General features: G+C 38.6%; 3 protein-coding genes and 1 long non-coding RNA gene across 5 annotated transcripts; 2 read left to right on the forward strand and 2 right to left on the reverse strand.

The window, feature by feature from the left end:
* The first annotated feature begins 5,147 nt into the window (after positions 1–5,147).
* Positions 5,148–5,804, forward strand: LOC117373926 (B-type lectin plumieribetin-like). Its single transcript, XM_033970047.1, has 3 exons — positions 5,148–5,196; positions 5,276–5,369; positions 5,466–5,804. The coding sequence occupies exons 2-3, from the start codon at positions 5,280–5,282 to the stop codon at positions 5,739–5,741; spliced, it is 366 nt and encodes a 121-aa protein (XP_033825938.1). The 5' UTR covers positions 5,148–5,196; positions 5,276–5,279; the 3' UTR covers positions 5,742–5,804.
* A 1,138-nt stretch (positions 5,805–6,942) lies between these two features.
* On the reverse strand, positions 6,943–10,153 carry LOC129456385 (uncharacterized). 2 transcript variants are annotated; one of them, XR_008648735.1, is made up of 5 exons: positions 10,056–10,153; positions 9,839–9,940; positions 9,730–9,767; positions 7,759–7,860; positions 6,943–7,108 (listed from the first exon to the last, which is right to left on the reverse strand). It is a non-coding gene; the product is annotated as an uncharacterized LOC129456385 (long non-coding RNA). The 2 variants fall into 2 exon arrangements; XR_008648736.1 differs by lacking the exon at positions 6,943–7,108 and having other exon boundaries at positions 7,696–7,860.
* A 5,772-nt stretch (positions 10,154–15,925) lies between these two features.
* LOC117374167 (uncharacterized) lies at positions 15,926–22,842 on the reverse strand. Its single transcript, XM_055223358.1, has 9 exons — positions 22,837–22,842; positions 22,073–22,162; positions 20,409–20,517; positions 17,604–17,948; positions 17,081–17,302; positions 16,491–16,589; positions 16,399–16,427; positions 16,181–16,306; positions 15,926–16,051 (listed from the first exon to the last, which is right to left on the reverse strand). Exons 1-9 carry the CDS (start codon positions 22,840–22,842, stop codon positions 15,926–15,928), a joined length of 1,152 nt encoding a protein of 383 aa, XP_055079333.1.
* LOC117374165 (B-type lectin plumieribetin-like) lies at positions 22,746–23,468 on the forward strand. Its single transcript, XM_033970346.2, has 3 exons — positions 22,746–22,873; positions 22,953–23,046; positions 23,131–23,468. The coding sequence occupies exons 2-3, from the start codon at positions 22,957–22,959 to the stop codon at positions 23,404–23,406; spliced, it is 366 nt and encodes a 121-aa protein (XP_033826237.1). The 5' UTR covers positions 22,746–22,873; positions 22,953–22,956; the 3' UTR covers positions 23,407–23,468.
* The last annotated feature ends 327 nt before the right edge of the window (positions 23,469–23,795 follow it).

Genomic DNA, 23,795 nt, shown 5'->3' on the forward strand with positions numbered 1-23,795 from the left:
CCAAGTTACGAGTCAGATCTGTGCAGAGGCAAGCCCAGTAACAGGATGGATGTTGTTCCATGTATTTCATGTGTAATTCTAAACAGGCAGATATGTTTAATGCCAAACTTCATCATCATTTTAATGCATGATGTATTTGGCCTTTAGACTCAGAGTTACTATAACCTTTGTGCTGTCACAGGTGTAGCAGGAGAAGTTTTGATGATTCATGAACTTTGTAAAATGAAATACCTCAAATTCTTTCACACCAGGGATCAGCCAATAAGACTCAGTGCTTATTTTACAGATGAGGCATCATGCAGTGTAAACAAACTTTACAGACAGATGAGTACAAGTGCATTTCATTGAGATCGAGACATTGTAGAGTTCACTCTGTTTCATGGAAGATAAGAGAGGCTCAGATCAGACCCTTCATTGCACAGTGGAGTGGAGCCCCCTGCTGGACAGATAGGGTGTTGTAGGAGAGGTTTGGGTCAAGGGTCCAGGTTCGGTGTTCTGGTAGATGCAGTCTTCAGCAGCAATAATCAGAGGAAAAAAACAAGAATAATTGATGTTGACTTCACCTGTGCATGTGTGTGACTTCTACACATGTTTGTGAACATTTATAGATGTTTCACTGTCACATTTATGCCTTGTGTCAGGTCACATGACTCACCTGTGTGTGATCTGGGGCTGCGGCCAAACTGTAAATGTCAGATGTGCTCTGGACCTGTTGCTCCAGGACCTCCTCGTACTCCCTGTCCCCCTGCAACAATAAAGGACATGTCTCACTCAATAATGAAGCTGGCTGTACTTGACACTCATCTCCTCTGGACGTTCCTTCACAGTATATATTCATATTTTCACAGCTGTACAGTGTCTTTGTATCAGGGCCTGAGCGTGAGACTTTCAGTGGTAATTCCAAAGAAATCACCCAATCTCTGGTTATTAAATAAAACACATTTGAATACAAAATCATGTTGCTCCTCCTTTTGCTAAACAGGACCATGGCAGTGACCACTCAGGGCCACTCTGTGAAGGTTTTCTTGATCAGCTTGTTTTAGACGACCACTTTCAGGAGTCGTTGCTGTTGACAGTATTTGCTCAATATTTAGTACAACAGTGAATTTAAGGAGGCTCAAAAGTAAAAAAAATAAATAAATTTAAAAATCAAGTCAAAGACACCTTCTGAGACACACTGGTCAGGCTGTGGTTATTCTGCTCTCACCTCTAGGGCTTCAGCAGACCCGCTGTTCACTGGAACTTCTGCAGAAAGAGAAGCCAAAATAAAAGCCTGAAAGGTTGCATGTAAAGCAAATGAGAACTTTCACCTTTGTGTTTGTTTTGTTTCTTTTTGCAGCAAAATATGAGCAGAGCAACTGAGAGGAGCAACAGAACCACTGCAGCTCCCATGTACAGCAGAGAATCTGCAGAAGGGAGATTATCAAGAGAAATGAGTCATTATTATTGTCCTCATCAATCAGATTTGTGGAAAAGGAGAAGGAAGAAAACATTAAAACACAGACTTTACATTCCACAAACAAGAACAAACAACAGCAAACTAACCACAAAACAAGATAGAAGTAGAGCAGGACCAGACTGCAGCAATTCACAAGGACGACTCAGGAGTGGAGTTGTTACATTTCATCATGTTATGTCTCTTTAAGTTCATGTGCTACAGTGCATTGTCTTGAAAATAAAGTGATGTTGCACATATCCTAAAGTGCTGAATTGTGGGTTTGTGTTGATCTGAGCCACTCTTTAAATGACTGTTGACTTGTAAAGTTGGAGGCCACGCTCACAAAAGTTGGCAAATTGTTCCTTTCTTTACTGACAGAATATTCTCAGCAAAAGTATTTTTTTCTCATGGGGAACTCACAGCATTTTTTTACAGAGCTCCTTAATTGGTTTTAGGATTTTTACACTTTGAGAGACCAGCTGGTTATACAACAGCGGATGGAGAAAGTTCACACGATGCAAAAACATCACGGCAGCTTCATTCATTAACTCATTTGATTAAAACTGGAAATATTGTATTTAATCTCTGAGATATCACTGTGATATGAAAAGTGTAGAATCTAATAACACATCAAAATATTTAAATTATGTCACTAGTTGTAATTCTTCATCTCCAAAAAACATATTGAAACGGCTGATGTCTGTGGCCTTTTTAGAAAACATCATACACTGTTTTCTGTGTGTTCAAGACAGGACCTCGTGAGCCAACTGAGACAGTTTTACTCTTGTATAGATCACAAACATCACATACAAACATCTGACAGATGGTTAATGAAGAAAGAAAATACAGTGGGCCCCAAAACTGATCCTTGAGGAACCCCTACTGGATAGTTTCCACAAGATGATATGTTCCCACTTTCATAACACATTTAAACTGCAAAACCGTATAATGACATTCCAGGACTGAACCATCAACCTTTGGACAGACAATCTCTAAAGTCTGTGTTATTTTGTAACATTAGATACAGATGATTCATAATAATGTATTGGTTATTGTTTATTTTATGACAGGCAGACCTGAGAGTGGCGCTGTGCGTGGTGCTGTAAACTGTGGCGCTGTAGACTGTGGTGCTGTAGACTGTGGTACTGTAAACTGTGGTGCTGCAGACTGTGGTGCTGTAGACTGTGGTGCTGTAGACTGTGGTGCTGTAGACTGTGGTGCTGTAGACTGTGGTGCTGTAGACTGTGGTTCATGTTCAGGTCTGATGGTCATCACGTTTATGACACACACATCTGAAAAAAGGATTGAGCCTGGTTTACATTTCTTGGTTCATCTTGGTGAAATTTTAAATACAAAACATTTTACAAGGGGAATTTGAATATTATTTAGAAGTAGAGATATTAGTGACAAACAAGACATTACTGAAAAAAATACATTCAAAGTCTAAGAATAAGAATAAAAAAAATAAAATAAAATGAATTTTTCACTAATTGTTGTTTTTGCTTTGCCTAAAATGTTTAACAGTAAACTTGTGTATCTCCATGGAGACAAAAATGTGGAGCCACCAGGCCAAGTTACAGGTCAAATCTGTGGACACTGGAGAGGCGACCTTGTCTATTGAAGCAAGACATTTTTAATAAAATAGTGGAAACATTCCAGTCAAAACCGTCTCCATGGAGACAAGCAGGTATCAGACTCCTCGCCAGAAATGTCACATAGTGAGAAAAAATGTAAACATATCAACATCTGTATGTTTTTTATGTGAGCTTACCTTCAGTGACTTGGATCATAAATTCATCGCTGACGTCTTTAACCCACCAGATATTAGACAAAAACTTTTCCAACTTGCACTGGTATTGTCCAGAATCAGACATCTGCACCTTTTTAATCCTCACAGACATAATGTTGGTCTCTTCCTCATATGTAATACTATATCTGCCTTCCTCAGCTCTGTCCCCTGCAGTTTGCACCAAAATGTCTTGTTTATCACAGTCATTTTTACAGAAGATTTTTTTACTTCCAGATGTATAAAACCAACATTCTACTGTGAAGTCTTCTCCCTCAGTGACTGTTAGAGTTTCTCCAAAGACGACACCAGGAAGTCTCTCACTCAGCACTGTTCAACAAATGCACACATTGTATCAGTCACATTCAAATGCACTTTAATTATTATTTTTTTAAAAGTTTACTCACAAAGAAGAAGCCTTAAAATGGTGCGTCTCATATTCAGAAGTTTACCTTGTCTTCTCAACAGCACATATGTGTTTACTGTCCTCTCTTCTCTTCCTGTTGTTCTTTCTCACCACAGACAGTTTCACACTCGAGCGCACATGGACTTGACACTATTACATTTGAAACACATTGAATTATTGTTCTTTTACAAGAGTTTAAACCTATGGTAAATGGTCACAATTTTACATAGCACTTTTCCACCTCTGGGCATTTGGGTTATTTATTGGCTATAGTTTTGGACACACTAGAAACTATAGCTATGAGTGTGATTGCAGATTCACAGTCAGAATTCAGGACACAAACTACAATAGGGGTGGGTAGTACTCAGTATTTATGTATTTATTTGACAGGTATGGTTGTTATTAAAGCAGACCTATTCTACAAAAGTGACTTTTCAGGACGTTTATCCATGTTATAGTTGTTTCCCCTTCTCATTCACCCTCTTGAAATAGTATTTGGAGTGATTCCTGCATGTCTGAATAATCTTTAACCTCTTATTTTCAGGACACTTTGCCGATCAAACCCCATTTTTACCTCCATGAATGAATATTGCAAATGTCCAAACATAATCATCCATGGATAAAAATAGGATCTGTAACTGAATAAACCTGCCAGAAAATGCCAAAGTATATTTAAATATGTATAAAGTGCATTAAAGATCTCTCTGCACTTGGCAACTGGAAGGACATTGGACGACATCACAGCGAGACACGACAACAATATATAGGCCTATTGATGACAACTGTATTGTTTTGTGTGCGTCTGTATAATAGTGTGTTATATATCAACCAGTTAAGTAAAGCAAAGGTACAACAGAAAAAACGGGTGTGTGCACAAACACACTTTTTTTAAAGAATCTCTAAAATGTTGCTATCAGTAAATCAGTGCAGTAGTTTCCTGGACTTGATGTAACTATACAGTTGCTCACAAAGTACAATATTGGTTCATATAGATAAAGACAGAGATAAAGATTCTGCAGAAAGGTGTAGGTTCCTACGTCTCATTTCCATAGAAGTACAAAAGTAAATATATGGGAGTGTACATATACATTTGTACAATCTGTTTGAAGCGAGGACCATACAACCAAAATCAGACAGGTGTAAACAGGAGCTATCTCTCTGACAGTTAAAGGTGCACTATGTAACTATTCTTGTTTCCATGGAGATATTATTGTTTTGCCTGGAATGTGTTGTATCATGCATTTTACAATGACAGTTCACTTTCTGTATCATGTATTATATATTCTTACTGTTGGCTAGTCTGTCCACAGCGCTGAGAACTTGACTGTGTTCTGACTGTGTCCTTTCTGGATTATAATTCTGATTTCTATAGAATATGGAAGTCATGACCAAAGTACAATGTTGATTTTGTGGGCACAGCTTTTTCCAGTGAAATCTGTCAGACCCGCCCTCGCTCTGAGCTCAGATTTAAGGCTCAGCTTTGGGTCCCAATCCTCAGTTTCTGCGCCAGTGTCCAACCAGCATCAAACCAGCATCTCAGTGCCACAGGACAGCACCAGCCTCCAGGTGAGACCAGAGAAATGAGTTTGATAAAGATGGAAAAGCTTCACAGAATGTACACTCACTCTGACCTGTGTTTGTGTAGAATCATGAGCTGCAACTTCATCAGCACCAACCAGGAGCTGCGCACTGGAGAGTACATCAAGAGTGTCAACAATGAGTACTACGCCATACTGCAGGTCAGTACTACAGTCAGAACTACAGTCAGAACTACAGACAGTACTACATTCAGATCCAGAGTCCCTGACCCTGTCTTCCCTGCCCCTCCTCCTCAGAATGACAGTAATCTGGTGGTGTACAGGCGTGGTCATGGGGCAGTGTGGGCCACAGGGACAGTGGACTCCTCTGCAGTACGCCTGGTGCTGCAGTCTGATGGGAACCTGGTCATGTTTGACTCGTACAAGAGAGTGGTTTGGCAAAGCGGCACTACTGCGGAGCCCCCCTCTTCCAGGATGAGACTGACCATCACCAACCAGGGCTCTCTGCTCCTGGACAATGACGGAGACGCCATCTGGAGCTCCGCCTGCTCGGCCAAAGACAAGACAAAGTAAAGTTTGCTCTGATGACATGGGCCTTGTCTGAAGTGTTTAAATAACACAATAAACACTTTTTAAACAGCATTGTTTGCACTGTGTTAAATGAAAGAAAGATAAGATGTGTTAAATGCCATATTGTGGAACATTTCAGGAAAAAGCAATAACATCAATCAATCAATCAATCAACATTTATTTATAGAGCACTTTACAACACTCAAGGTGACCAAAGTGCTTCCCAGTAAAATCAAATTAAAACAAGTTAAAATCATACTAAAACAGTAAAATAGGAGAATAAAATAGAATAAAATACATTAATACAACAAAATATAAATAATGATAATGTGTCACAACATTACTAAGTGTTGAAAGCCAGTCTGAATAAATATGTTTTGAGCCTGGATTTAAAAAGACCGAAGTCAGTAATGGTGCGCACATAAGGAGGCAGTTTATTCCAGAGTTTGGGCCCAGCAACAGAGAAAGCCCGATCACCCCAGTGTTTGTATTTAGTTTTGGAACTTCCTAAAGGCATCTCCAAGGAGACATTCTCTAGAAAGAACCACGCCACAACAGTGGTATATATGATAAAGATATTTATTGATGATATGGACAAATGTGGTGGCTGGGTCAGTCTCAGGCGTTAGTCCACCTCATCTCTCCTCTGAAGATGGTGAGGTTTTCTTCAGTAAAACTAAATGGTAACACTACAGAGCCCATAAAGTCCCCCTTTTTATATATATCTTCTGCACACAAGATCTTGTTTTACATGCTTCAAGTTTGACATCTTGGGACTTGTTAAACATGACAAAATGCAGGGAAAATTGATTTCTGACCATTGAATGATATAGAAAAAAAACACATTTGTTATTTTAAAAAAGTGGTAAAATTGACATGTGATCTCTGAATTTGAAAATACATAAGATAAACTTCTTGTGTTTTTAAATACAGTTGATGTCACAGCTGTATTCATCAGTCTCTTTGTACAGTGGGACAAAGGAATTAGGTAATAATTTAATTGTTTTTTTTAAACATACACTTGAAAGGAGGGGACATTTTCTCACTTTCATTCCAGCACTAATGATGACCTCCCCATGACACATTCATCTTTTAGCAGTACAACTATTAGCAACTAAATACTAACTCAATATTCCTCACATCATAAAACCAAACATAAACATTATTAAATACATAAGAATGAATGTAAAGATATAATGTGGATTTAGAGCATAATGTGGGACCTTTCACTATTATTGCAGAGCAGAAATGGTGGAGTACAGTGGAGTGTCTTGAGTTTGTGCTGCAGAGTAGACCACTGCCTCAGCCCGACTGTGGAGGGCGCTGTTTCTGCTGGAGTGTGTCACCTCAGAGTACAGCACTGAGTCCACCTGCACAGATGAGGCACAAGTTTGTTCAGTTGATGCTGTATTTGTGTTGTGTGTCCTGATGGGGGCGATATAACTGTGTGTGCTCTGCTGATCTCAGCTGTGAGCAGAGGTGGGCAGAGTAGACACAAATTCTAGTGGTCCAAATTACTCAAGTAAGAGTAAAAAGTATTTGAGAGACAGTAATATTCAAGTAAGAATAACTTTAACTGATTTAACATTAAAATAATGAAATAAAACACAATCTCTGGTATTTTCAAAGGAGAGAGCACAAAAATTTGACGAACTAAATCATATTTGAAGGAGATATGCAGATTTTTGAAAAACAGAACATAATTGCTACTAAAGCCTAGAGTGATTTTAACTTACTCTTCTCTTATTGATAATAATGAGCTGTATCATCTTCCCCAAAACACTCGTGGTTTGACACGTAGCACTTTCAACTGTGGCATTAAACAGAAGACCTGTGCAGCCCTTTACCAGGAAGAAGACACTGCAAATTGTTTGGAAATATGACTTTTGGGTGACTGTAACGTTTGTATTCTCTGTGATGCAGTAGCACATGAGCCCAAGACCAATGTTCTCTTGGGCAACAAAGCTTACCTTACATTTCCCAGAGTTCCTCTTTTATAGTGTCAGGTCACATGACTCACCTGTGTGTGAGCTGGAGCTGAGGCCAAACTGTAAATGTCAGAACCCCAGTCAGATGTGCTCTGGACCTGTCGCTCCGGCACCTCCTCGTACTCCCTGTCCCCCTGCAACAATACACTAGGTATTATAAGGCTACTGGATATATTCTCCAACTTGTTTTTTTTTTGTTTTGGCATAAATAAAAAATATAAAAAAATATATATATAAAAAAATAATAATAATAAAATATATATATATATATATATATATATATATATATATATATATATATATATATATATATATATATATATATATATATATATATATATATATATATATATATATATATATATATATATATATATATATATATATATATATATATATATATATGTATGTATATAACAAAACACATATGTAATACATACATTTATGTTAAACTCATTCAAAATGTCCAGTGTTTTTGTTGCTTTTTTTATTTTTGCTTCCAGATAATGAGACTAGGTAAGGTTTTATTATGAATGTAATATTTACACAATAGAATTATAAGGTTTATTATATATCTACTGTTATTGTCTACACCTTTCTGGGAGTAAATCATAAGAAACTCTCTTTTACCTATCTGAATTCTTTGATTAAGGTATTTTTTGTTCAAGTTAGCTTCTATTTCCATCCAGAAAAGGAGTAAAAGGAGATACTGGTAGAACATATGGCACATGAATTCAGCTGGTTACACAGAGTGTAATTAGTTTCTATTCTGTTATTAAATCTTTTTAGTTGTGGTTGGATATATACACTGAAACCAGAAGTTTACATACACTATATAAAAAGTCACATGTCAGAATGCTAAATGTCAGAATAATGGGAGATGGATTTTTTATTTACAATTTTTCATTACTTTCTTCAAAGTCAGATGTTTACATTAATTTCATTAGTATTTGGCACCATTGCCTTTAAACTGTATGACTTGGGTCCTGAGAGAAATGGTGTAACTGAGCCAAGTTTGTAGGCCACCTTGCTCACACATTTCTTTGTCAATAGGACTGAGATCAGGGCTTTGTGATGGCCACTCCAAAACACTGACTTTGTTATTCTTAAGCCACTTTGTAACCAGTTTGGTAGTATGCTTCAGGTCATTGTCCATTTGGAAAACCCATTTGATCTCAAGCTTTAACTTCCTGGCTGATGTCTAATGTCCTTTCCTCATGATGTCATTTATTTTGTGAAGTGACCAGTCCCTCCTGCAGCAAAACAACCCCACAACATGAAGCTGCTACCTCTGTATTTCACAGTTAGGATGGTGTTCTCAGGCTTGCAAGCGTCCACCTTGTTCCTCCAAATGTAACTCATTATGGCCAAACAGTAAAATGTTTGTTTTGTCAGATCACAGGACATGGCTCCAAAACTTAAGGTCTTTATCCCTACGACTAACTCTAACTACAATCTGACTGTTTATGTTTCTTTTGATATAATGGCTTCTTTTTGGCAGAGTGGCCTTTCAGCCCATGTTGTTTTGTTTTTTTTAAATTGTCTAAAATTGTCAAAATAAAAAACTTCTCTCATTATTCTGATAATCACCAAAAATTCTGGTTTCATGTCAGACAGTGAAAAGCGTATGTGTCTTTTTATATATTGTGTATGTAACTTCTGGTTTCAACTGTACCTCCACGCTGTCTCTCTGCTGCTCTGTTATTTCATAAAATAAAAATGTCTATTTGACCATGAATGCTCTTATTGATCACATCTGAAAATATGTTGTTTCAAATGTTCTTTTTCTTTTCAGAGCATTTAAAAACATAACAGCTCCCAGGATAATGTCATTTCAATGTACTAATACTGGGCCAGTGTGAAGTGAACGAGGACCAGTTGACCGTGCATTGTTCACTTCACATATTATAAGTATGAAGTTGTCAGGAAATGCCCTTTAGTTCATTTAAAGCTCAAATACACAAGTGTGACCACAGCTTCTGAGACTGCAATTCAGATCTCACCTCTGGAACTTCCCCAAACTCTCTGTTCACTGGACACTCTGCACAAATAGATAACAAATACTCATCATAAGGACTAAACAGCATTGGTACATTTGCATTAATACTTTACCTTTGGGCTGGTTTTCTTTCTTTTTGCAGTAAAATAATACAAGAGCGACTGAGAAGAGCAGCACAATCACCACAAGGCTCACTCCAATGTACAGCAGAGAACCTGGGGAGATTAGGTTAAAGGTCCTATGTTACACTAAACTCACTCAGCCAGGGCTCTAGTGACGAAGTACAGAGTTTAACACACAGTGGAGCACTTCCTGTTTCTTTTAGGATACCTGTTTGTGAAGAGCCATGTACAACCTCAGACTGTTGTTCATGTTCAGGTCTGATGGTGGCGCCACAGTCTGGATCTGGACTAGGACTTGGACCAGGATTAGGACCAGGACTTTGTGTGGGTCTGACAGCAGTTGTGGTTTGGATCACAGGAGGGACACGAGGAGTAGTAGATTTCACTGGTGAACGAGCTGAACAAATGCAGATATCAGAACATCAGCAGTATGTTGTATTTATCTTTGTACTTTCACTTCTCAGAATGTTCAGTGAGTCTCTTTAGCTGACCTCATATTCATGTTAAACTGAATTAGTGTAGAGTTTGCAATTACAGTGACATTTCTATAAAGATACTATATGATATGAAGTAACTACTATGGGGCATTCCTTCCTTCAATAACGATTGCACTCTTGCTCTTCCGAGTTAAATGCAAACAGGGACAAACACTAAGTTAAAGGCACAGTGTGTAACTTTCTGGAGGTGGCATGTCACCTGCATGATTCTTTGGAAATAAGAACTTAAACCATATTACATAAATGTTATGTCATGGTAGAGTGAAAGAAATAATTTCCATGTAAAACGAGCAAGAGGAAGAAAATGCAACTGTGGACCTACCTTTAGTGACTTCAATCTTAAATTCATTGGTGCTATCAATAGGCCACCAGGTCTCAGACGAAAACCTTTCCAACTTGCACAGATATTGTCCTGAGTCAGAGAGCTGCACATTCTTGATTCCCACTGTCACTATGTAGGTCTCTTCATCATATTGAATACTGTATCTGTGTTTCTCAGCTCTGTTTCCTGAAGTCTCCACCAAAATGTTTCTTTCTTCATCACAGTCGTTTTTACAGAAGAGTTTTTTGCTTCCAGACCTTGTAAACTGACATTTTACTTCTATGTCTTGTCCCTAAGTGACACGAATGTCTCCAAAGACGACACCAGGAAGTCCTTCACTCAGCACTGTGCAACATTTTAGAAAAGTCACAAATTTAGTCAAATCCAAATCTATGTATTTACTACATTTATAATAAAATGACAAAGTTTACTCACAGATAAGATGGATTAGAATTATATTATATCTCATGTTTGTGTTTGTATAAGCCAAGCCACTTCTTTAAGGAACTTCTGTCTCTCTTTGTTTTTTTACAAATATAGTTTTAACCACAGACTGTTTCAGAAGAACTTACACCCTCACTCCGACTGACTGGTGACTATTACATCCTGTGTGTTTTTGTTTCATTATTATTTACACCACTTATTTAAACATAAAAAGTATTACCATCCAAACATGCTTTTAAGCCAGATGCCCTTACCTGACCCTGATAGGAGACATTTAGTGTATTTCTGTACCATGTGGTCAGTGACAGTGTGACAGGAGCAGTATTGATACATTTGATTACTCCAAATGTCACTGTGAAACACTTCAACCAAAACACAAACAAAACAAAAATCTCATTTTGATTTATGTTATAATGTTGTTTCCTCATCACAAACAGACCTGGAGCCGTGTTTTGTTTCATTCACACATGTTTAACACACAAACCCTGCATCTTTAATTCTTCTTTCAAACTGAAAACACTCTGTTCCACCTCGTGATGTCATGTGGTAAAACAAGAAGTGCTCCACTGTGTTTTTAAACTCCAGACACCTTTACCTTTGGATAAGTTCAGCCCTGGAACTGCCAATCTCTACTGAACTAAAGATAAATGTAACTGTTAACTTGAAAACTACCACTTCATGACATCACAAGGTGGAACAAAGTATTTTTAGCTCTGGAGATGTGGACAGACTAATAATAAAAGGACACTCAAACGTGTGAATGAAACAAAACAGATTTTTCGAGGAGGTGAAAAGATTCTAACATGGCTTAAACCTCTCCAGAGTCAATTTTGCGTAATATTGGACCTTTGGTCTGAAAGGTTAAGAACACAAACACAAATGAATCAAGAGTGACACTGTGCGGGAGTTTCCTTAACCTTTCAGACCAAGTGCTTCTCCTCAGACACATCTGTCGCCCAGTCAGAGTCTACACAGAAACAAGTGATATAGGACCTTTAAATTAAATCTACTCAACAGAAAGAGGGAAAAGCCACATAACAGAATCAATGTGCATCAGGTTATTAAAGGTGTAAAAGAGAAAGTCACTTAGCGAAAATAAGTGTTGTCCTAACGAGTCCTAGAGTTGTAAAGAGAGGCAGGACACTCTGGATGTCTGAGGCAGCACAAGTTTATTTACCATCAGTCCTGGACCCGGGGACTTGAAAACTCAACACTGCACATTAGTATCGACCATTCAAGTCTGACTCAGCTTCTACACAAGGAGGTTTAAATAGGAGCTAAGAAGGATAATGAGAAATGTGGAGCATATCACTTCTGTGAGACGACTTGACCAAGGAAAGTGATCATGTTAAAGAAGGACAAACTCTGTAATAGTTGGATGACGCCACAACCACAGACAAATGTCAACAATGAACTGTAGGTGTCTTTGCTCAGACGATGAGGGGATGCAAAAGTCCACAATAGTAATGTGAGTCTTAAATCTCTGTTTGTGCATGTGGTGGAGCCCCCTGCTGGGAGTACTGCAGAGTACTGTAGGTCTGGTGTGGGTCCATGGAGTCCAAGTCCAGGCTCTGGTAAATGCAGTCTCCAGAAGCAACAATCTGAGGAATATACAATAAATTATGAATGATGTATTTTTATGACAAACAACAGCTTCACGTGTGTGTGTGAGCGTGAGCGTGAGCGTGAGCGTGAGCGTGAGCGTGAGCGTGAGGGTGTGTGTGTGTACATTTAGAGACACTTCACCTGAACATGTTGTTGTTGTGCATGTGGTGGAGCCCCCTGTTGGACAGACAGAGTACTGTAGGTCTGGTTTGGGTCCATGGAGTCCAAGTCCAGGCTCTGGTAAATGCAGTGTCCAGAAGCAACAATCTGAAGAATCAAAAAGAAATGTTAAATTACATTTTTATGACATTTAAACACAAGATACACCTGTACATGTGTCAGTGAGATTTAGATCTCACCTGTTGAACTCCTGTGTTTACATGAGGTTCTGGAAGAAAAAGTATCACATTTTAGTTTAATATGCAAAGGTAACTGAACATTTGTGATTCACCTTGAGGCCTGTTGACTCTTTTCCTGCAGTAAAACACAACCAGAGGTGCAGAGACGAGGAGCAAAACCCCACCTACAGCCAGAGCCACAAACAGAGAATCTGGAGAGAGAGGTACAGTTATTTTACAAGAGAAAATCACTTCAAAACTCAACATAAGACCCAGATTATGTTAAGATGAAAATAAGAATCATTTGTTGTTGATTTTATGTCACCTGTTGTCTCCAGTGTGGGTGGAGCTGTGGTCTGTTCATGTCCAGGTGTGATCAACAATACAATAGGTAAAGACATTATAATGATACTGGACATATTCTACAATTTTATTATTATTTGGTGTAAATTATAAATCCATACAATATCAGCAGAACATCAGCAGTATGTTATATTTATCTTTGTACTTTCACTTCTCAGAATGTTCAGTGAGTCTCTTTAGCTGACCTCATATTCACGTTAAACTGAATTAGTGTAGGGTTTGCAATTACAGTGACATTTCTATAAAGATACTACATGATATGAAGTAACTACTATGGGGCATTCCTTCCTTCAATAACGATTGCACTCTTACTCTTCCGAGTTAAATGCAAATATGGACAAACACTAAGTTAAAGGCACAGTGTGTAACTTTCGGGAGGAGGCATGTCACCTGCATGATTCTTTGGAAATAAGAACTTAAACCATATTATATAAATGTTATGTCATGGTAGAGTGAAAGGAATAATTTCCATGTAAAACGAGCAAGAGGAAGAAAATGCAACTGTGGACCTACCTTTAGTGACTTCAATCTTAAATTCATTGGTGCCATCAAAAAGCCACCAGGTCTCAAACCAAAACCTTTCCATCTTGCACAGATATTGTCCTGAGTCAGAGAGCTGCACATTCTTGATTCCCACTGTCACTATGTAGGTCTCTTCATCATATTGAATACTGTATCTGTGTTTCTCAGCTCTGTTTCCTGAGGTCTCCACCAAAATGTTTCTTTCTTCATCACAGTCGTTTTTACAGAAGAGTGTTTTACTTCCAGACCTTGTAAACTGACATTTTACTTCTATGTCTTGTCCCTCAGTGATGGAATGAACACGAATGTCTCCAAAGACGACACCAGGAAGTCCTTCACTCAGCACTATGCAACATTTTAGAAAAGTCACGAATTTAGTCCAAATGCATGTGTCTATGTATTTACTACATTAATAATATAAATAATTGAAAAGACAAAGTTTACTCACAGATAAGATGGATTAGAATTATATTATATCTCATATTTGAGTTCTCATAAACTGATCTACCGGTACTTCTTTCATGAACTTCTTCAATTCTTCTTAAAATATTTCCTAACTTTTGTTCTTCTTCTTTGCATAGTTTTAACCACAGACTGTTTTAGAAGTACCCACATTTTCACCGTGCCTAGTCACTTGTGAATATTACTTCCTGTGTATTTTTTTGTCATTATTATTTACACCACTTATTTAAACATAAAAAGAATTACCATCCAAACATGCTTTTAAGCCAGATGCCCTTACCTGACCTGTGGTCTTTTTCTGATAGGAGACATTTAGTGTATTTCTGTACCATGTGGTCAGTGACAGTGTGACAGGAGCAGTATTGATACATTTGATTACTCCAAATGTCACTGTGAAACACTTCAACCAAAACACAAACAAAAATCTCATTTTGATTTATGTTATAATGTTGTTTCCTCATCACAAACAGACCTGGAGCCGTGTTTTGTTTCATTCACACATGTTTAACACACAAACCCTGCATCTTTAGTTCTTCTCTCAAATTGAAAACACTCTGTTCCACCTCGTGATGTCATCATGTGGTAAAACAAGAAGTGCTCCACTGTGTTTTTAAACTCCAGACACCTTTACCTTTGGATAAGTTCAGCCCTGGAACTGCCAATCTCTACTGAACTAAAGATAAATGTAACTGTTAACTTGAAAACTACCACTTCATGACATCACAAGGTGGAACAAAGTATTTTAAGCTCTGGAGATGTGGACAGACTAATAATAAAAGGACACTCAAACATGTGTGAATGAAACAAAACAGACAATATTTTTGAGGAGATGAAAAGATTTTCACATGACTTAAACCTCTCCAGAGTCAATTTTGCGTAATATTGGACCTTTGGTCTGAAAGGTTAAGAACAAAAACACAAATGAATCAAGAGTGACACTGTGCGGGAGTTTCCTTAACCTTTCAGACCAAGTGCTTCTCCTCAGACACATCTGTCGCCCAGTCAGGTGTGCAGAGTCTACACAGAAACAAGTGATATAGGACCTTTAAATTAAATCTACTCAACAGAAAGAGTGAAAAGCCACATAACAGAATCAATGTGCATCAGGTTATTAAAGGTGTAAAAGAGAAAGTCACTTAGCGAAAATAAGTGTTGTCCTAACGAGTCCTAGAGTTGTAAAGAGAGGCAGGACACTCTGGATGTCTGAGGCAGCACAAGTTTATTTACCATCAGTCCTGGACTCGGGGACTTGAAAACTCAACACTGCACATTAGTATCGACCATTCAAGTCTGACTCAGCTTCTACACAAGCAGGTTTAAATAGGAGCTAAGAAGGATAATGAGAAATGTGGAGCATATCACTTCTGTGAGACGACTTGACCAAGGAAAGTGATCATGTTAAAGAAGGACAAACTCTGTAATAGTTGGATGACGCCACAACCACAGACAAATGTCAACAATGAACTGTAGGTGTCTTTGCTCAGACCATGAGGGGATGCAAAAGTCCACAATAGTAATGTGAGTCTTAAATCTCTGTTTGTGCATGTGGTGGAGCCCCCTGCTGGGAGTACTGCAGAGTACTGTAGGTCTGGTGTGGGTCAATGGAGTCCAAGTTCAGGCTCTGGTAAATGCAGTGTCCAGAAGCAACAATCTGAGGAATAAACAAGAAATTATGAATGATATATTTTTATGACAAACACCAGCTTCACGTGTGTGAGCGTGAGTGTTGGGGTGTGTGTGTGAGTGCGTGTCTGTGTGTGTACATTTAGAGACACTTCACCTGAACATGTTGTTGTTGTGCATGTGGTGGAGCCCCCTGTTGGACAGACAGAGTACTGTAGGTCTGGTTTGGGTCCATGGAGTCCAAGTCCAGGCTCTGGTAAATGCAGTGTCCAGAAGCAACAATCTGAAGAATCAAAAAGAAATGTTAAATTACATTTTTATGACATTTAAACACAAGATACACCTGTACATGTGTCAGTGAGATTTAGATCTCACCTGTTGAACTCCTGTGTTTACATGAGGTTCTGGAAGAAAAAGCATCACATTTTAGTTTAATATGCAAAGGTAACTGAATATTTGTGATTCACCTTGAGGCCTGTTGACTCTTTTCTTGCAGTAAAACACAACCAGAGGTGCAGAGACGAGGAGCAAAACCCCACCTACAGCCAGAGCCACAAACAGAGAACCTGGAGACAGAGGTACAGTTATTTTACAAGAGAAAATCACTTCAAAACTGAAAAAAAGGTGAAAAAAATAATCATTTGTTGTTGATTTTATGTCACCTGTTGTGTCCAGTGTGGGTGGAGCTGTGGTCTGTTCATGTCCAGGTGTGAACAACAATACAATAGGTAAAGACATTATAATGATACTGGACATATTCTACAATTTTATTTTTATTTGGTGTAAATTATAAATCCATACAATATAACAAACAACATATGCAATGCATTTTTAAGAAATAGCAATTGAAAAACAGACATGATCCATTAATGTTAAATGTAACATAAAAACAGAGGGGGATTATATCTTTGTAGAAAAAAATGGAGAGAAAGAAAAGTAATGCCAATTTGTGCCTATTCTTTCTATGAGCACTATTCAGTCATCAACAGAATGCAGTGTAGTGAGGATTTAACCATCAGCCCTTTTGGCACACATCTCTACATTACATGATTCAAACTAAAGCTGTTCATTGTTGTTTCTTTTAGGATACCTGTTTGTGAAGAGCCATGTACAACCTCAGACTGTTGTTCATGTTCAGGTCTGATGGTGGCGCCACAGTCTGGATCTGGACTAGGACTTGGACCAGGATTAGGACCAGGACTATGTGTGGGTCTGACAGCAGTTGTGGTTTGGATCACAGGAGGGACACGAGGAGTAGTAGATTTCACTGGTGAACGAGCTGAACAAATGCAGATATCAGAACATCAGCAGTATGTTATATTTATCTTTGTACTTTCACTTCTCAGAATGTTCAGTGAGTCTCTTTAGCTGACCTCATATTCACGTTAAACTGAATTAGTGTAGAGTTTGCAATTACAGTGACATAAAGGTGCTATATGATATAAAATAACAAGAACGATTGCACTCTTACTTGCTCTTCCGAGTTAAATGCAAACAGGGACAAACATTAAGTTAGTGAGTGAAAGAAATAATTTCCATGTAAAACAAGCAAGAGGAAGAAAATGCAACTGTGGACCTACCTTTAGTGACTTCAATCTTAAATTCACTGGTGCCATCAATAGGCCACCAGGTCTCAGACAAAAACCTTTCCAACTTGCACAGATATTGTCCTGAGTCAGAGAGCTGCACATTCTTGATTCCCACTGTCACTATGTAGGTCTCTTCATCATATTGAATACTGTATCTGTGTTTCTCAGCTCTGTTTCCTGAAGTCTCCACCAAAATGTTTCTTTCTTCATCACAGTCGTTTTTACAGAAGAGTTTTTTGCTTCCAGACAGTTTAAACTGACACTTTACTTCTATGTCTTGTCCCTCAGTGACACGAATGTCTCCAAAGACGACACCAGGAAGTTCTTCACTCAGCACTGTGCAACATTTTAGAAAAGTCACAAATTTAGTCAAATCCAAATCTATGTGTTTACTACATTTATAATAAAATAACTGAAAATACAAAGTTTACTCACAGAGAAGATGGATTAGAATTATATTATATCTCATATTTGTATTCGTATAAACTGAACCACTTCTTTAAGGAACTTATTTTTTAAAACTCTCTTTTGTTCTTCTTTTTTGCATAGTTTTAACCACAAACTCAGAAGAGTGTTTAACCACCCTCACTCTGACTTGTGAATATTACATCCTGTGTGTTTTTGTTTCATTATTATTTACATCACTTATTCAAACATAAAAAGTATTACCATCCAAACATGCTTTTAAGCCAGACACCTTCACTAGAATTGTTTGGATAATTTCAGCTCTGTAAATGCTGATCTCTACTGAACTAAAGGTATAAGGAGCTGTTAACTTGAAAACTACCACTTCATGACATCACAAGGAGGAACAAAGTGTTTCGAGCTTTGGAGACGTAGACAGACTAATAATAAAATGATACTCAAACAAAACAGTGAATTAAAAAAACAGACAATATTTTTGAGGATGTAACAACATTCTAATGTCACTTAAAGCTCTTGGGAGTCAATTTTGCATAATATTGGACTTTTAAATAAAGTCTACTCAACAGAAAGGAAGAAAAGCCACATAATAGAATCAATGTGCATCAGGTTATTAAAGGTGTAATAGAGTCAGTAATGTGGACATCAGTGTGTCTTAAATGTCTGTGCATGTGCTGGAGCCCCCTGCTGGGAGTACTGCAGAGTACTGTAGGTCTGGTTTGGGTCCATGGATTTCATTTTTGGTAAATGCAGTCTCCAGAAGCAACAATCTGAGGAATAAACAAGAATTATTGATATTGACTTCACCTGTACATGTGTGTGTGTGTGTGTGTGTGTGTGTGGGGGGGGGGGTGTGTGTGTGTGTGTGTGTGTGTGTAACTAAATGACATGTTTATATTGAGGGATTGTTGGTTTAACTTCTAACTTCAAATGAACTTGAATGAACGTCTATTATTAGTTAGAATATTTATTTCAAACCTGCATGTATAATTCACATAATAACATAACATTACAGACACAAACACACATATGTATGGTTTGAAAAAAGGATGAAGGGGAAGAATAACTGTGTGTATACTGAGTGTGTTGTGTGTATACTGAGTGCGTTGTGTGTATACTGAGTGCGTTGTGTGTATACTGAGTGCGTTCTGTGTATACTGAGTGTGTTATGTGTATACTGAGTGTGTTGTGTGTATACTGAGTGTGTTATGTGTATACTGAGTGTGTTGTGTGTATACTGAGTGTGTTGTGTGTATACTGAGTGTGTTGTGTGTATACTGAGTGCGTTCTGTGTATACTGAGTGTGTTATGTGTATACTGAGTGTGTTGTGTGTATACTGAGTGCGTTGTGTGTATACTGAGTGCGTTGTGTGTATACTGAGTGCGTTCTGTGTATACTGAGTGTGTTATGTGTATACTGAGTGTGTTGTGTGTATACTGAGTGTGTTATGTGTATACTGAGTGTGTTGTGTGTATACTGAGTGTGTTGTGTGTATACTGAGTGTGTTGTGTGTATACTGAGTGCGTTCTGTGTATACTGAGTGTGTTATGTGTATACTGAGTGTGTTGTGTGTATACTGAGTGTGTTGTGTGTATACTGAGTGCGTTGTGTGTATACTGAGTGCGTTGTGTGTATACTGAGTGCGTTCTGTGTATACTGAGTGTGTTATGTGTATACTGAGTGTGTTGTGTGTATACTGAGTGTGTTATGTGTATACTGAGTGTGTTGTGTGTATACTGAGTGTGTTGTGTGTATACTGAGTGTGTTATGTGTATACTGAGTGCGTTGTGTGTATACTGAGTGCGTTGTGTGTATACTGAGTGTGTTGTGTGTATACTGAGTGTGTTATGTGTATACTGAGTGTGTTGTGTGTATACTGAGTGTGTTCTGTGTATACTGAGTGCGTTGTGTGTATACTGAGTGTGTTATGTGTATACTGAGTGTGTTGTGTGTATACTGAGTGTGTTGTGTGTATACTGAGTGTGTTATGTGTATACTGAGTGCGTTGTGTGTATACTGAGTGCGTTGTGTGTATACTGAGTGTGTTGTGTGTATACTGAGTGTGTTGTGTGTATACTGAGTGTGTGTTTGCTTTTGTACGATTGTTGCTGTTCTTTTCTCTGTCCTGTAAACTGTTTTACATCAACCTGCTGAGGGACTCAAACGGAAATTAACCCCGTTGACCCCAATTTTTTACATATTTACATGTTTAAAACTTCATTAAGATCTGCTGTCCCTTTACATATAAGTAAAATAAGAAATAAAAAAAAATCCTGTGTTTACATGAGGTTCTGGAAGAAAAAGTATCACATTTTATGATTATTGTTGTTCTTAGTTGAATATTCAAAGGTAATTGAATATTTGTGATTCACCTTGAGGCCTGTTGACTCTTTTTTTGCAGTAAAACACAACCAGAGGTGCAGAGACGAGGAACAAAACCCCACCTACAGCCAGAGCCACAAACAGAGAACCTGGAGAGAGCTACAGTTATTTTACAAGAGAAAAGATCCAGATTATGTTAAGCTGAAAACATGTATTGTTCATTTTCTGGCACATGTTGTCTCCAGTGTGGGTGGAGCTGTGGTTCTTCAGGTGTGATCGTAGAAACAGCATCTGCAGATAAACCAGGTCCAGGGCTGTGTGTGGGTCTCACAGCAGTTCTTTGGATCACAGGAGGGACATGAGATGTAGTTTGTTTCACTGGTAAATGAGTTGAACAGAAACACTCATCAGGCCTTTAGCAGAATGTGTTATTTATCCATTAGATTACATTACATTACCATTAGACAAAGACATTCTTTCCATCTTGCACTGATATTGTCCCAAGTCATAGAGCTGCACATTCTTGATTCCCACTGTCATTACATTGGTCTTTTTTATCATATTGAATACTGTATCTGTCCTTCTCAGCTGTTTCCTCTAGTCTCCACCAAAATGTTTCTTTTTTTATCAGTCATTTTTACAGAAGAGTTTTTTACTTCCGTCATTACATTGGTCTTTTTTTTTTTTTTAATCAGTTTTTTACTTCCAGACCTTGTAAACTGACATTTTACTTCTATGTGTTGTCCCTCAGTGATGGGATGAGCGTGAATGTCTCCAAAAACGACCCCAGGAAGTCCTTCACTCAGCACTGTGCAACATTTTTGAAAAGTCACAAATTTCACAGATTTCATTTCTTATGATTAATTTAGTCCAGTTTCAAACCACTATTTTTGTTTCATTGTGACTGAGACTAAAGCTGCACTATGAAACTTTTCTGGATACATCTGCTTGTCTCTATGGAGGTGTTACAGCCTTTCCCTGGAATGTTCCATAGTATAACTGTAAACTTTTCTATCTCCATGGAGACAGCCAAGTTACAAGTCAGATCTGTGCAGAGGCAAGCCCAGTAACAGGATGGATGTTGTTCCATGTATTTCATGTGTAATTCTAAACAGGCAGATATGTTTAATGCCAAACTTCATCATCATTTTAATGCATGATGTATTTGGCCTTTAGACTCAGAGTTAATATAACCTTTGTGCCGTCACAGGTGTAGCAGGAGAAGTTTTGATGATTCATGAATTTAAAAAAAATGAATACCTCAAATTCATTTATTTCACACCAGGGATCAGCCAATAAGACTCAGTGCTTATTTTAGAGAGAGCTAACATACATGACCATTCACACAGACAGTGGCTCCCTCTTTTCTGCATCACTCGAGGAGAAACAAAAACTAAAACACAACTCTGCCCACTCCAGTCCATCTTTCCCACAATCAGGGAATAATTTAGCTCCATAAAATGCTTCTTTATAAATGAAAAATATATATTTATATAACTATACACTGCATCTTTACAGCATAAGTGCATTTCATTGAGATCGAGATATTGTAGAGTTCACTCTTGGGATTTGTCATGGAAGATAAGAGAGGCTCAGATCAGACCCTTCATTGCACAGTGGAGTGGAGCGTGTGTGTGTGTGTGTGTGTGTGTGCGGGGGGGGGAAAGATGTTTCACTGTCACATTTATGCCTTGTGTCAGGTCACATGACTCACCTGTGTGTGATCTGGGGCTGAGGCCAAACTGTAAATGTCAGATGTGCTCTGGACCTGTTGCTCCAGGAACTCCTCGTACTCCCTGTCCCCCTGCAACAATAAAGGACATGTCTCAGTCAATAATGAAGCTGGCTGTACTTGACACTCAGCTCCTCTGGACGTTCCTTCACAGTATATATTAATATTTTCACAGCTGTACAGTGTCTTTGTATCAGGGCCTGAGCGTGAGACTTTCAGTGGTAATTCCAAAGAAATCACCCAATCTCTAGTTATTAAATAAAACACATTTGAATACAAAATCATGTTGCTCCTATTTTTGCTGAACAGGATCATGGCAGTGACCACTCAGGGCCACTCTGTGAAGGTTCAACCAATGCACACATTGCATCAGTTTGAAGCGAGGACCATGCAACCAAAATCAGACAGGTGTAAACAGGAGCTTGCCTGGAATGTGTTGTATCATGCATTTTACAATGACAGTTCTCTTTCTGTATCATGTATTATATATTCTTACTGTTGGCTAGTCTCTCCACTGCGCTCACAACTTGTGGTCTTGGAGATGTCACCTGACTGTGTCCTTTCTGGATTATAATTCTGATTTCTATAGAATATGGAAGTCATGACCAACGTACAATGTTGATTTTGTGGGCACAGCTTTTTCCAGTGAAATCTGTCAGACCCGCCCTCGCTCTGAGCTCAGATTTAAGGCTCAGCTTTGGGTCCCAATCCTCAGTTTCTGCGCCAGTGTCCAACCAGCGTCAAACCAGCATCTCAGTGCCACAGGACAGCACCAGCCTCCAGGTGAGACCAGAGAAATGAGTTTGATAAAGATGGAAAAGCTCCACAGAATGTACACTCACTCTGACCTGTGTTTGTGTAGAATCATGAGCTGCAACTTCATCAGCACCAACCAGGAGCTGCGCACTGGAGAGTACATCAAGAGTGTCAACAATGAGTACTACGCCATACTGCAGGTCAGTACTACAGTCAGAACTACAGACAGTACTACATTCAGATCCAGAGTCCCTGAGCCTGTCTTCCCTGCCCCTCCTCCTCAGAATGACAGTAATCTGGTGGTGTACAGGCGTGGTCATGGGGCAGTGTGGGCCACAGGGACAGTGGACTCCTCTGCAGTACGCCTGGTGCTGCAGTCTGATGGGAACCTGGTCATGTTTGACTCGGACAAGAGAGTGGCTTGGCAAAGCGGCACTACTGCGGAGCCCCCCTCCTCCAGGATGAGACTGACCATCACCAACCAGGGCTCTCTGCTCCTGGACAATGACGGAGACGCCATCTGGAGCTCCGCCTGCTCGGCCAAAGACAAGACAAAGTAAAGTTTGCTCTGATGACATGGGCCTTGTCTGAAGTGTTTAAATAACACAATAAACACTTTTTAAACAGCATTGCTTTGCACTGTGTTAAAAGAAAGAAAGATAAGATGTGTTAAATGCCATATTGTGGAACATTTCAGGAAAAAGCAATAACATCTCCAAGGAGACATTCACTAGCAAGAACCACGCCACAACAGTGGTATATATGATAAAGATATTTATTGATGATATGGACAAATGTGGTGGCTGGGTCAGTCTCAGGCGTTAGTCCACCTCATCTCTCCTCTGAAGATGGTGAGGTTTTCTTCAGTAAAACTAAATGGTAACACTACAGAGCCCATAAAGTCCCCCTTTTTATATATATCTTCTGCACACAAGATCTTGTTTTACAT

The sequence above is a fragment of the Periophthalmus magnuspinnatus genome, chromosome 7 (assembly GCF_009829125.3).
Source record: "Periophthalmus magnuspinnatus isolate fPerMag1 chromosome 7, fPerMag1.2.pri, whole genome shotgun sequence".
NCBI lineage: Eukaryota > Metazoa > Chordata > Actinopteri > Gobiiformes > Gobiidae > Periophthalmus > Periophthalmus magnuspinnatus.

Bases quoted from the DNA above. Each gene is read 5' to 3' on its own strand.
- LOC117373926 (XM_033970047.1), top strand. From the start codon at position 5,280: ATGAGCTGCAACTTCATCAGCACCAACCAGGAGCTGCGCACTGGAGAG. The intron at 5,370-5,465 runs GTCAGTACTACA...CCTCCTCCTCAG, and splicing joins AGTACTACGCCATACTGCAG to AATGACAGTAATCTGGTGGT.
- LOC117374167 (XM_055223358.1), bottom strand. The intron at 20,518-22,072 runs GTGAGTCATGTG...AAATAACTGTAG, and splicing joins CAGCCCCAGATCACACACAG to CTCTCTCCAGGTTCTCTGTT. The intron at 16,590-17,080 runs GTTTGAATCATG...CTCTGTCTCCAG, and splicing joins AACAACAATGAACAGCTTTA to GTTCTCTGTTTGTGGCTCTG.
- LOC117374165 (XM_033970346.2), top strand. From the start codon at position 22,957: ATGAGCTGCAACTTCATCAGCACCAACCAGGAGCTGCGCACTGGAGAG. The intron at 23,047-23,130 runs GTCAGTACTACA...CCTCCTCCTCAG, and splicing joins AGTACTACGCCATACTGCAG to AATGACAGTAATCTGGTGGT.